This window comes from Stegastes partitus, unplaced genomic scaffold (genome assembly GCF_000690725.1).
Source record: "Stegastes partitus isolate 25-593 unplaced genomic scaffold, Stegastes_partitus-1.0.2 Scaffold1310, whole genome shotgun sequence".
NCBI classification, from domain to species: Eukaryota; Metazoa; Chordata; class Actinopteri; family Pomacentridae; genus Stegastes; species Stegastes partitus.
The window spans coordinates 27,816-41,894 of NW_007579041.1; the positions used below are offsets into that span (position 1 = coordinate 27,816).

Here is a 14,079-nt window from a genome sequence, read left to right on the forward strand (position 1 = left end):
AGTCAGCTGGGATAGACTCCAGCCCCCCACGACCCCAGTGAGGATTAAGCGGTGTATAGATGATGGATGGATGGATGATGGATGCTCTGTTATTTTCCCCAAACTAGCTTTCAAATTCTCGTGGATGTCCACTATTTGGAATCATTCCTGAACAAAAGTATCAAGAAGTCCTGTCTCTTGGCATTAACCCGTATAAGTTAAACTGCCATGGCTCAGTTCTCTTTAACGAGCCCAAATTGAATACATTTAAACTTTATATAAAAATTAAACACATTATTCCTCTCCTACTGTACATTGCTGCAGCGCCTCTGTCTGAAATGCTGTTTCAGCTCCTATCTTTTTAAGGCCCTGTGCTGAAAAACCTGGTCCGCAGTCTGCTCTGATTGGTCGGCTGGTGCGATAAACGCTTTGGCAGCATCGGTTATGTGAAGGCAGAGCGATGTAGCCATAGCAATAGAAAAATAAAGTGGCAAACTGCGAATAAGCTGCTCACTTTTTGTTCAGGAGCAAACTAGCTGCTACGCAAATGTGTTACATGTTGACATAGAAAAGTAACACAAACCTGGACTTCTGTGTGAGAGAATAATTCTTTTTGCATATGTCAACATGCACTAAGAAGCAGCAAAATCACACAATGAAGGAAAGGGAAACTTAAACATAATATGGATTCTTTAAACTTAAACTAGAGAGAGCAGAGAGGAGGGTTCTGGAGGAGCAAGGAAACACAGGTGTATCCTACCTCTCACATCCTTGCAGGGAGGAGCTACAACATGAGGACATGAGGGAAGCAAGGAGACATGTTGGCATAATTTAAAAAAAAGGCACATCATGACATCAAGGCTGAGAGGTAAACAGGGTTCAGCTTTCCAACTAGTAGAGTTCAGTGAAACAATGTTTTTCTGCTTGGTGTTAAGCTACACTTGATGATTTTGCTCACTTGTGAGACTGTAACTGCTTAGATATTTGCAGATGGACAGGATTCAGCCAATCCTGGGTCTCACCTTTATCATTTTCCTGAATCTACATGAAACCTAAAACTTTCAGTTATTAAAGTAGGAAGTAAGAAAACTTTCTTGTTTATCAGTGTTGGTAATGTTACACTTTCCATAGTTTTTCATAATTTGCTAGAAGAGATACGATACATCTGGGAAGGATTCTTATTGATTTTGAATTAATATCAAGCTCAGTCTTTTAGTCAGGTAAAGAAGCAACAATATTTGTTAAAGATTTGTCCCCAGGCAAGCATAAAGCTGAGCTATGACCAAAGTTCCTGATGATAAATGAGCCACTAATGATATATTTGGGTTGTAGTAATGCTTGAGTTCAAATGGTGCCGTTGTTTTAAGAAAATTTCACGGCTAAATTTGCATAGTTCTTTCTAGAGAACCTATTAGGAAAGTATGACCTATGAATAAAAGGGCTGCCGGGATGTTTTAGTCAAATATTACGCCACATGTGTTGAATCAACAGTTTTTTTCTGTATTTACACAGGTCAAATGATCGTCATGTCATTCAGTCACATGGTGTGTGTCTGCCAGATGCAGAGGTTTTAGTCAGCAGTTCAACGGACGCCATTCATCAAGTGAATGAGTTGGGAAATCTGGGAAATCTACTCAATGATGATAAACAGATTAGGAGTTTCTGTTTACAAATCACACTCGTACACAGTGTATGAGGGTGGCATGAAGGAACAGAGCAGAAAGGAAGGAAATCTGAGCACGGGGTAAACACTTGGCTAACTGTTCAGCTAACCATGTCATGTCATGCACTTCTCACCACACCTTTATGGAAAACAATTTTCAATGACGCAAGGTTTGTAATCCAAATATGCTGCAGGCCAGAGAGCAGAACACTGAAGAATAGTTGAAACAACTCTCACTTTCAAACACTTTGGTGATCTTTGGTTGTAATTTGGTGGCTGGCTTTTCCTCTAGAGGTCCACATTCAGGGTTTTATAAGAGATATTTTGAAATCTATTGGAGGAAATATTGTAAAATTTACATGCACAGCCCTCTCAGGATGAGGTGTTGTAGCTTTGGTGATCAGTTTTCCAATAGATCACCATCGTTGGGTCAATATTCAGTTTATCTGATAGACAGGTTCTGTGTTTGTGTTTGCTGCTTCACTGCCAGAAGTTACTGGGACACCGAGCTGTCATCATTTGTGGAAAAGTTCAAAATCTGCTGTGATAAAGGTGTATAGATTGGTTTATATGAAAGTAGCTGACACATCAGTACGCTAATGCATTGATGCTATAAAAGGTGTCGCATTTACCGAGCTCACCGCCACGTCCTAATATTTGCTAATTAGCACTAAAATGGAACATCTGAGGCTGAATCTCATTAGTGTTTAGTGCTACTTAGCATAGTGAGCATGGTAAATACTGTACCCATCAACTGATGTAAGAGATGGATGCCGTGACCATTTCTGAAAAGTAAAACCAGCACAGAAGTGTCACTGAGTGTTGCTCGGCACTGGCTTCACAGCTACAGCTCCCACAGACTCCAACATTTTCAAAAATCATAATGAAAAGTGACGTCAGTAATATTTTTACAGAAATCACTGTGATGTTTTTGATGCATCCCCTTCTTCTGGTTACCATTGTGGCAGTCTATTTGAAAATAATTTGATAATTAAAAAGCAAAAAAACCATAATACTTGGGAACATGGCTGGTTTGATAAACATGTCTGCTCAGGAGCGATCATGTGATTCACATGAAGCTGTCGGTGGATGGACAGAGTGTCTTCAGATTCACAATCAATTCTGCTCCCTCTTTTAAATATGGCTCCATAAAACCTTTTAGATGGCAACCAGGAAGTAGCAATCTTGAGGCTTCAAAACAGCTGTCCACAAACCAGTAGGCGATGTCAGGGTGGCTCTGTCCATCTTGAACAGACAGTCTATGACTATACCATCAACATGTTAGCATTCAGCCCAACGCTCCACTCCACTGAGCATCCTTACGAAAGCAGATTGTTTGCAACAGATTTGTGGCCAACTTGTGGCCGAATTGCAGCAATGATATTGGCTTGCCAAAAGTGTTGTCATAAGTTTGCCAGACTTGGCCACAAACTGTCAGCAGCATTCTGGCAATAACGACAAAACTGATGATGATTGTAGTGCCAAGCTTCTACGAATGTTCTGGAAATCAGTTTGCCAATAGTGACATGTCAGTTTAATAACTAAATAGCATTTCTGACAATAGTGGCATTGTTCATAGTTTTCCACAGTAGCTGTTTATTAATTTACCACAGTTAATGTGCTGTATAGCGGTGCAGTAGTTTGCAGTGTCGCTTCACAACAAGGAGGTTGTGGGTTTGAACCTGCTGGTTGGGCGTTCTCCATGTGCCTGCATGGGTTTCCTCCCACAGTCCAAAGACACACATGGAGGGTTAAATACTGAATCTAAACTGTGAATCTGAGCATGTATGGTTGTCTATGTCTTCGTGTTGGCCGCTGCAATGGACTGGCAACCTGTCCAGGGTGTACCCCGCCTCTCACCCAGTGTCAGCTGGGGTAGACCCCGACCCCCCCGTGATCCTCCGAAGGATTAAGTGTGTATAGATAATGGATGGATGGATGGATAATTTTTGAATACTAAGAGGCTTAGCCTCACAGCAAAATTTGCCAGAAGGACATACGACGTGAATTTACGCCAAACTTGGTGTTAACAGCAAGCCTTCTTGCAAACCTGCAGCAAATAATAGAATTAAAAATCAATAGTTTGCCATAACTTTTGCAGAAAGTTACCCAGAGGCCAAAGTTTACCACAAATCTAATTTGTGCACAGAAATGTGACCTTCATTCAAATTGGAAGCAGCATTGTCAAACTTTAAGTGCACCAGCTTGCCAGACACCTAAAATTTTTGTAGGGTCTAATAAAAACTGTTACGAATGAACACTGAAAAGGACGTTTGTTCACTTCATCATTGCTGAAATCTAACTGGAATCAAAAACCTAAGTGATAAGTGAACGTGAGAACTGAAGAAATAACTTCAGAAAACTGAAAGTGTAGATGGAACAAACACACACACACACACACTCACACACACACACACACACACACACACACACAAAAGAGCTGTGAACAGAGCTTTGTGTGGCAGTCCCATGTCACCAGCTCTAGTGTAAAAAAAAAAAAAACACCTCCAGACTGAAAACAAAGAAATGAACTGAACAATGAAGCTCCTTTTAGTGTTTTTGTGGCTCCCAGGACTCGTAATGATTGCATGGTATTTTATTTTAAAAATTTCTCATCTATTTTTAACTGTGTTTGTCTGTTTTACGAAGCATATTGTGAAACTTCCAGCTTGAAACATAATTGACCCAACTTGACAAAACAAGAACCCTCAGAGAGCAACGACTTGAAACACAATCTGGCAACACAAAGTTTTCCTTGGAAATGTAGAAAGCCTGACGCTAAATCACTTTTTGCTTTTGAAAATCTGTTCCCCAAATGAGCATTACAAGCATGGTTGCGCACATCAAACATGCACAGAATCCCCCGAAATGTCTTGTACTTTGTTCCTCTCTCCACATGCCAACCATACAAACACCCCCCCACACACAAATACTTAATCCTCCCAAATCCAGACAGGAAATGCCCTCGTCAGTAGAGCAGAATGCTTTTGACAGACCCCCGCTGCTCCCTTTCTCTCTCTCTGCTCTCTCCTCCCCCTCTGTTGAATGATATATGTGCCCTCCTCAAACTCCCATCTGGAAACTGTTAGCCTGTGAACGTTTGCACACGGCCAATAAAAGCACGTCTATTGCAAGTCTGGTTTATCAGTAGTGCAGTATAATCTAACCCTGCTATCAGAGTGGGAACGTGAGACGGGCTGTTTGCTTTCACTTTCTGGAGCTGATGTGTGTGTGTGTGTGTGTGTGTGTGTGTGTCACGGACAGTGAAATACTTGTTTGGTGCAATGACTCATGAGATCCAGTGAAAAGGCTCCGCATCAAGGCTCCTCTCACACTTTTCTTCCAACTTCTTGTCCTCTGGTTAGTTTTCTATGAAGAGAGCAGCACACACTAACCAAACTAACTTATCAGAGCTCCCAGATGACACATATATTTAAGTATATCTCCGTAACTACTGGAATTTACAGGGTGGAGATGGTGGATCCTCATTAGCAACAAAAACACAGAGAGACTCTGAGGTCAGAGGTTTTTAAAAGGAAACACTGACAGAAAACTGAACTGAGAACAGAGAAGCGTGAGGAAAATTAATATGGTGTTACTGCGAGAACAAAGGGAGGAAATAATTAGTAAAACTAAGAAAAATACAACACGTGCCAACAGGATTTCTACCTTGTTAACTGCTCCAAGAGTGACTGTGGTAAAGTAAACAAGGCAAACATTAACTAGCTTTAGTCGAGAGAGATAATTACATCCTGATAAGAAATAGATAAATCATTTTTAATTGTTGCTGTAAAACCTTTTCTAGTGTAAGCTCATAAAACAGTTCAGGTACTTTTAAAGCTGTTGTGGATTCAGCGTCAGGATCCTTTTTGAAGTTGCAGGAAGAGGAATTGGTATTTATTATTCATTTTATCCTCAAATTAGAACAAACTGTCAGATTTTCAGCAAAAAAAAGTGACAATTTATGTGAAATGATACCAAAAACAATCACAGCCTTGACAAATTGTGCCCTCTAGTGTCCTGTGCACTTCAGCACTTCAGCAAGCAAGAAAGAAATGACCTATTTTAATACGTTGATTAGGGAAGGCCTCAAAGTAAAGTAGGTTTAAATCTTTAAAAAAACAAAACATGGATTGTACTTGTTGCTACACCACAATGTTTGCGCTGACAGGAAAAAAAAAACCAACAACAGTCCAATAGTTAATTCCAATACTTTTAATGTCGTTCATGTAATCAAACATAAGCACTTACAAAATGTAAAACACAAAGCGTCATGGTAAAATACTTCAAATATTTGGCGTCACAACTGTAAATCACATAACAAAAAGGCTGTCTTTACATGTTTGAAATAACAGTGTTGAAATAATCAAATCTGGACGGTTAGTGTAATTATTTTTGCAGCACACATGCATCTATTGTTTCTTTCACAAGTTGTTTTCCAAAGATGCATAAGGTGCAGACTCTCCACAAAAGTATAATTCAGGACAGATTTTCACAGCATAAAGGTCAAAAGGAGGCAGAACGAATGCTGCTGATTTTGAAATGAAGAAATGCATTTAGCTTTAGCTCTTAGTTCTGCTCTGTCAGAGAAGCCTTGCTGAGGAAAGTCACAGTAAAATGATGGTACAACACTCGGCTCTAGTATAGTTTTGTGCCTAAAGGTGGAGTCAGTAATTCTGTACACTTCATCTCTATTATGTTCTTCGTGTTTACCGACAACCGTGGCTCCGTAAATGTGAAACAAACAAAGCAGCTCAGATCGATCCAAACATTTTCCCAGTGTGTCCTGTGCACGTTTGCGCTCGAGCACAGGAGGAAAAAAGGGCAGTGGGGGCAGGCAGGACGGTAAATCTGGCACGTGCCGACTATCTGAATATTGCTATCAACAAACTTTCTCCAGAATCACACACCACATCAAAAAAAAACCCGCACACAACACAATAACACGCTCCACAGAGACAAAAAAAAAAAAAACAAAAAAAAACGGCTAAGCTGAACAAAGAAGCCTCCAGAAGAACCCAGAGATGCTCAAAAAACACACACAAAGAGGAATCATAAGGCACCTCTATCTTCCTTCAACATACCAATTAGTGCAAAATAGGCAGTAAACAGCTTCCAAGCATATACAGTATATTACATCATGAGCGATATGCAGACTCACATTTTTAGGAAGGGAGACGATACTCTTGTTGATTTATTGCACATCATCTGTTTGCTGATGAGAATCTCTAAAATGCAGTTTAGACTAAACAAAGCTAAAGATAAAAACTAAAAGTACGGAGGCCAAGTCAAGCTTTTTGGTTCCATCAAGTGAAAATTCAGCAAAGATTATTCAAAGCAGTGTCAGAACTACTGTGGGTCAGTGGCAGCGTGTTCACAAGCCTTTGAATGGATGCTCGTTCAGCACACAAAGATGCTTTTACCTGTTGCAGCTGTGCAAAGCCGGATGACGTTTACATTAACACACACACACACACACACACTCTAGACCTCGCTTGTTTCCGGATACCTTCATTTTCAATTCTGACAAATGGACAGTTTGTCGGCTCTGTACTCCAAAACAACAAGTGAAACAAAGACTTTCATTATCGGCATCCACAACGGCATCTTTTGGTAGCAAAGTGTGAGAACGTTTATGCGCACTACACCCGAAACTGACGTGAACTACATTCAAGAGAGATTTAACGTGCTTCGAGAATCTGAACCTGTAGAGGTTTACCTTCTCAGTTTGCTGCAGAGATGTACAGGTGTCCTCCAGAGCGTTCAGTGAAACGGTGCTCGTTAAAGGTGAAAACCAGCTGAGGTTTCACATTTACCTGACATCTCCTTTGACATCCAGTGTTGTGGAGTAAAGAGCCAAAACAATGAAAAACATCACTCTCCTAAAACTCACAGATTGCTTGCAGATCAGCAGCAAAAAAATAAAACCAGCGATTGAATTCTTTACATCCAGCTGATGGTGAAGTTCTGACTGAGGTTGAGACCCAAATTTGTAACTATGAGCACCTGCTGAGACAAAAGAAAATGAGGAATGTTACCCTATGAACAGAAATAAAACACATTTTCAGGTTATACAGGATGTTGCATTGTTTTAGATTGAAAACGTTGCTCACATCTAAACATGTGAACAATAATGATCTAATAATATCTGACTGATACGGACCATTCTGCACTACTTCTGCTTTTCACGCGTTAAATACATTGTGTTGTCAAGCTATGTGTTTTGTTTAAGGACAATTTGAATGCAGGACTTTAACTTGCTTTTTACGAGTTATTTGATTTTGTGATTTTTTTTTACTAAAGTCAAAGATTTTTTTTCACACACAACAATGACAACTGCAACAAACGATTCACTACAGAAAGAAGGTTTTTTTGGTTTACACAATAAAGGACTGTTATTCACTAACAGCACTGGTTGTACTTTATGTTAAATTAGCATCTTTCATTGCTGTGGAGCATGTCATCTACCACTGGGTATCTATTCTGCTATATTTTAGGGATTAAATGCTAATTACATAAAGTAAAAGCAACTCAGCGTGAAAAACAGCAGTGATGGAAAACTGTGGAAATCTCCTGATTCGATTCAGTTCTAATTCTTGGTGTCACAAACAGATTCTTAACTATTCTTGAATCAATAAAAAGTCCATCAAAATATTTCTTCAGTGTGTGTCAGACCTCTGAGCTGCAAATGAAATGTAACTTATAGTGAAACTAAGTGGTGTCGATGAGTCACTGTCTAAAAGAAAACAGCAGAAAAGGGGCTTATTTCTGTAACTGAGTGGCTTTAACAGTCTTCTTTCTGCATGAAAATGACAAAATAAATGCGCCATTTACTGGTTAAAGGAAAAATGAAAGATTTCAGAGCGCTCTGCTGTGTTGTTGTGAAGTTACGTCTCCAGCTGTGGAGAACAGTCTCTGCTGTATCCATAGACGGTACCGTGAAAAGCCATTAACTGAAAGGTTGTAACCTCGTACGAGATTTTGGCTTTTGAAAAGGAGCAAACTACAGATGGAGTTATTTTCTTAAACCCACTAGAGTTAGCTGAGGTTGTGTGAAATGCTGCAGTGTGTGTTAGTGGGTCTGTCTTATCTGTTTGAGCTCGAGTTTGTTGCTCTGCTAACATTAGTCTGATTCACAGAAGAATTCTTATTTGCTAAAATCTTGCATTTATCCACAATTTCTGAAAAAGTGAAGTAGTTTGAGAATATTAGTAACAATCACCTAGAATTAAAAAAAAAACAACAAAAGTGTATCTACTGTTTCCATCCTAATAGGACTCCTAACCTCACCTGGTTCTCTCTGTAGGTGAATGTTGCCTCTTGGGAGTTCACCAGCACTCTGCTGGGCTTCTCCTTTACGCCGTAGAACGAGGACGACTCCACGGTGATGTACGTCGCCTCCACGTTGTTGTGGAGCACCTGGGATGTCATCACCTTCTACAAAACAAGACAGGGAAGTTTAGTCACCGTGCAGCATGTGTTTAAATAAAACTGCTTCAAAATAAAACATTGTGCTTTTGCCCTGCCAGGTGCGTCCACTGCTTTTCTCACTTCAGCAGGCCCAACATACACTTAAAGTTTGTAGGTTTTAACTCAGTGGGCTCAGCTGCAGCCTGCTGTGTATCTGTGGAAACTCTCACTTTGTCACCTGAAAATGTTCATCACCGCACAGAACCCCCAGCTGAATTAAACAAGCTCAGACAGTTATCAGCAGGCGTGCAGCGAGATACGAGCGATCACAATCAAAATCAGACACAGCAGGCTGATGTGAGGCAGCATACTGAGGATAGATTTTTTTAAAATTCTGTTAAAGCAAAACTAGATGAGTGCGAGCACCTGAGTGACGTTGAAGATGATGTAGGCGTACTGGTCGTTCTCGTAGGTGTCGATGCTCTCTCCGTCGTCCCAGAACAGATCTCCACTGGCTGAACCGTCGTCAGACAGAGCAGAGACCAGATGGAGAGGCTGACCGCTGCTCACCCACAGAGTCAGGTTGGGTGTCTGAACGGAGAGAAAATAAAGTCAGGAATTACTGACCGGAAAGTGGCACGTCTCTGATCTGCCAAATCTCCCAAAAGATATCATGTATGATCAGATAATGTTTTTTTAGGCTTCATTCAGTTCACCTTTTGGTGGAAGTTTTGCATAAACTCGTGGAATTCTTGCAGCTTCAGTGCACAAGCACGGAGTTACCTTAAAATCCACAAGATTCAACCTAACCCTAACCCTAACCTGGGGGGTTTGGTTCTGTGGGTCCCAAACAGCCCTGGTGTGCTGACAAGAACAAAACCAGTTCTCTGTTCATCAAAATGCCCTAATTGTGAGACTCTAGTTAGAATTTCTTTTCAAAGTTTGTTTTAGGCGCTTTGGTCGCTCAAGCAGTGACTCGTCTGTCTGTTGTCAGTAGAGGCCACAGATCATACAGCTCTATGAAGCATGATAATGAAAGAATGTGCAATCAGTCAGGAAAGAAACAACACTACTATTTACCTGTGTTGGTACAATAAAGCCTTCACGCAAATGCAGGTTGATCGTATCGAGAGGTGCAGGAAGTTTAACCTCCTCACCCTTACTGCGCATTGAGGTGCCCTGGAAAGTACAGAAACACACATGGTCATTAGTAAGGGAAACATACGAATATCTGCCAACTAAATCGTTACCAAACCATTTCTTCACCAATATGTTTGTACAAGTGTGTAACAACATGTTTTAAAATGTTGACGTTCAACTCCTGTGGGAAACCTTAAAAAAAACCTGCTCAAGTTAGGGCACAGACAAACGACTGGCCTGAAGTAACTTATGAGGGTTAAATCAGGGTTTTTTCATGATTCTAATAATAATAATTGATTAGATTTATATAGCGCTTTTCTGGACACTCAAAGACGCTTTACACCATCAATTATTCATTCACACACATTCATTCTAGTGGTGGTAGCTACGATTGTAGCCACAGCTGCCCTGGGGCAGACTGACAGTGATTGTTAGCATTTATATTTCACCACAAACACTCCATTGTTGAAAAAGGCCACACTCACTTTTACATTCACAGCAGCTTTTATTTCACACACTTATATAATACTCAGTTATTTCTCATTCACAGTGTCAGAAGCTTCTAGAGTCATTGTCTATGTCTTCTTCAGACTCAACAACATCATGACTACAGTTTCTACATGTGATGCCTTTACAGACTCCACAGGCCCAGATGCTCGTGACCCCATTCTTCTGGTAGCTGCGTCGCCGGTCGCTGCAATCTCCACGACAATTACAGCTGGTGAACTCAGTAGCTCCTCAGGAGCCATGGGGTCTAGTGTTGGAACTGGCTCATACCCATGCACACCTAATGTCCATCCATAGTCACTGGGGTTCAGAGACCTGCTCTGTAGAAGGATCCAGTCCTGGTCTGCAGGTAGGCACGGAGTGAATGCTGGCAGCTGCACCCTCTGTTGGAGGGAGAGCCTCTGGTTTGATCACTCCTTCCACCACCTTCCTTGAGAACATTTGGTACCAAATGTTCTCAAGGAACATCTCTATTTGACAGGTAATAATGATAACACTGCTATTATAATAATAATAATCATCATCATAGTAAAAATATTAAAAATAATAAAGGAGGCAGTAATTCAGGCTGGTACTGCGACTTTCCAGTACATTTATCATAGACCAGATACTACATTGGGTGAAATTTAGTACAAAATGTTCTCAAGGAAGGCAGTGGAAGGAGTGATCAAACCAGAGACTCTACCTCCAACAGAGGGTGCAGCTGCCAGCATTCATTCTGTGCCTACCTGCAGACCAGGACTGGATCCTTCTACAGAGCATGTCTCTGAACCCCAGTGACTATGGATGGACATTAGGTGTGTATGGGTATGAACCAGTTCCAACACTAGACCCCATGGCTCCTGAGGAGCTACTGAAGTTCACCAGCTGTAATTGTCGTGGAGATTGCAGCGACCGGCGGCGCAGCTACCAGAAGAGTGGGGTCACGAGCATCTGGGCCTGTGGAGTCTGTAAAGGCATCACATGCAGAAACTGCAGTCATGATGTTGTTGAGTCTGAAGAAGACATAGACAATGACTCTAGAACAGGGGTCTCGAACTCCGGTCCTCGAGGGCCGCAATCCTGCAAGTTTTAGATGTTTCCTTCTTCCAACACACCTGATTCAAATGATCAGCTCATCATCAAGCTCTGCAGAAGCCTGATAGCCATCCTGATCATTTGAATCAGGTGTGTTGGAAGAAGGAAACATCTAAAACTTGCAGGATTGCGGCCCTCGAGGACCGGAGTTCGAGACCCCTGCTCTAGAAGCTTCTGACACTGTGAATGAGAAATAATTGAGTGTTATATAAATATGTGAAATGAAAGCTACTGTGAATGTAAATGTAAGCATGAGTGTGGCCTTTTTCAACAATGGACTGTTTGTGGTGAAATATAAATGTTAACAATAAACTCAGAATCATGAAGAAACCCTGATTTAACCCCTCATAAGTTACTTAAGGCCGATTTTTTAAAAAAAATCTATTTTTCAACAATCATTTATCAGGACCCTAACTTGAGCAGGTTTTTTTCAGGGTTTCCCACGGGAGTTGAACTTCAACATTTTAAAGCATGTTATTACACACCTTTACAAACATATTGGTGAAGAAATTGTTTAGTAACGATTTAGTTGGCAGATTTGTGAAATGTCTCATAAAATGCCCGTACCACATGTAAACACCCTGTCTAAGCCATTTTGTTTTCATTTCATCCAACACTGTTTACTGAGACTCCTGTTTAGTGANAAATGTTGACGTTCAACTCCTGTGGGAAACCTTAAAAAAAACCTGCTCAAGTTAGGGCACAGACAAACGACTGGCCTGAAGTAACTTATGAGGGTCAAATCAGGGTTTTTTCATGATTCTGAGTTGATTGTTAGTATTTATATTTCACCACAAACACTCCATTGTTGAAAAAGGCCACACTCACTTTTACATTTACATTCACAGTAGCTTTTATTTCACATACTTATATAACACTCAGTTATTTCTCATTCACAGTGTCAGAAGCTTCTAGAGTCATTGTCTATGTCTTCTTCAGACTCAACAACATCATGACTGCCGTTTTTACATGTGATGCCTTTACAGACTCCACAGGCCCAGATGCTCGTGACCCCATTCTTCTGGCAGCTGCAATCTCCACGACAATTACAGCTGGTGAACTCAGTAGCTCCTCAGGAGCCATGGGATCTAGTGTTGGAACTGGCTCATACCCCTGCACACCTAGTGTCCATCCATAGTCACTGGGGTTCAGAGACCTGCTCTGTAGAAGGATCCAGTCCTGGTCTGCAGGTAGGCATGGAGTGAATGCTGGCAGCTGCACCCTCTGTTGGAGGTAGAGCCTCTGGTTTGATCACTCCTTCCTACCGCCTTCCTTGAGAACATTTTGTACCAAATGTTCTCAAGGAACATCTCTATTTGACAGGTAATAATGATAACACTGCTATTATAATAATAATCATCATCATCATCATCATAGTAAAAATATTAAAAATAATAAAGGAGGCAGTAATTCAGGCTGGGACTGCGACTTTCCAGTACATTTATCATAGACCAGATACTACATTGGGTGAAATTTAGCACAAAATGTTCTGAAGGAAGGCGGTGGAAGGAGTGATCAAACCAGAGGCTCTCCCTCCAACAGAGGACTGGACTGGATCCTTCTACAGAGCAGGTCTCTGAACCCCAGTGACTATGGATGGACATTAGGTGTGCATGGGTATGAACCAGTTCCAACACTAGACCCCATGGCTCCTGAGGAGCTACTGAAGTTCACGAGCTGTAATTGTCGTGGCGATTGCAGCGACCGGCGGTGCAGCTGCCAGAAGAATGGGGTCACGAGCATCTGGGCCTGTGGAGTCTGTAAAGGCATCACATGCAGAAACTGCGGTCATGATGTTGTTGAGTCTGAAGAAGACATAGACAATGACTCTAGAAGCTTCTGACACTGTGAATGAGAAATAACTGAGTGTTATATAAGTATGTGAAATAAAAGCTGCTGTGGATGTAAGCGTGAGTGTGGCCTTTTTCAACAATGGAGTGTTTGTAGTGAAATATAAATGTCAACAATCAACTCAGAATCATGAAAAAACCCTGATTTGATCCCTCATAAGTTACTTCAGGCAGTTTTCTTTTTTTAAATCTATTTTTCGAAAATCATTTATCAGTACCCGAACTTGAGCAGGTTTTTTTTCAGGGTTTCCCACGGGAGTTGAACTTCAACATTTTAAGGCATGTTATTACAAACCTTTACAAACATATTGGTGAAGAAATTGTTTAGTAACAATTTAGTTGGCAGATTTTTGAAATATCTCATAAAATGCCCGTACCACATGTAAATACCCTGTCTAAGCCATTTTGTTTTCATTTCATCCAACACTGTTTACTGAGACTCCTGTTTAGTGA

The 14,079-nt window shown here is 40.9% G+C and overlaps 1 protein-coding gene across 1 annotated transcript in view; it reads right to left on the reverse strand.

The window, feature by feature from the left end:
- Window positions 1–5,841: 5,841 nt before the first annotated feature.
- The window catches only part of gaa2 (alpha glucosidase 2), a 20,052-nt gene continuing 11,814 nt past the window's right edge, over window positions 5,842–14,079 (reverse strand). The window contains exons 16-19 of the mRNA XM_008298381.1: window positions 10,133–10,303; window positions 9,479–9,643; window positions 8,933–9,079; window positions 5,842–7,648 (exon numbers count right to left, since the gene is read on the reverse strand). Coding sequence (XP_008296603.1) covers window positions 7,586–7,648; window positions 8,933–9,079; window positions 9,479–9,643; window positions 10,133–10,303 — 546 coding nt within the window. The 3' untranslated portion in view covers window positions 5,842–7,585. The remainder of the gene's footprint in view (window positions 7,649–8,932; window positions 9,080–9,478; window positions 9,644–10,132; window positions 10,304–14,079) is intronic.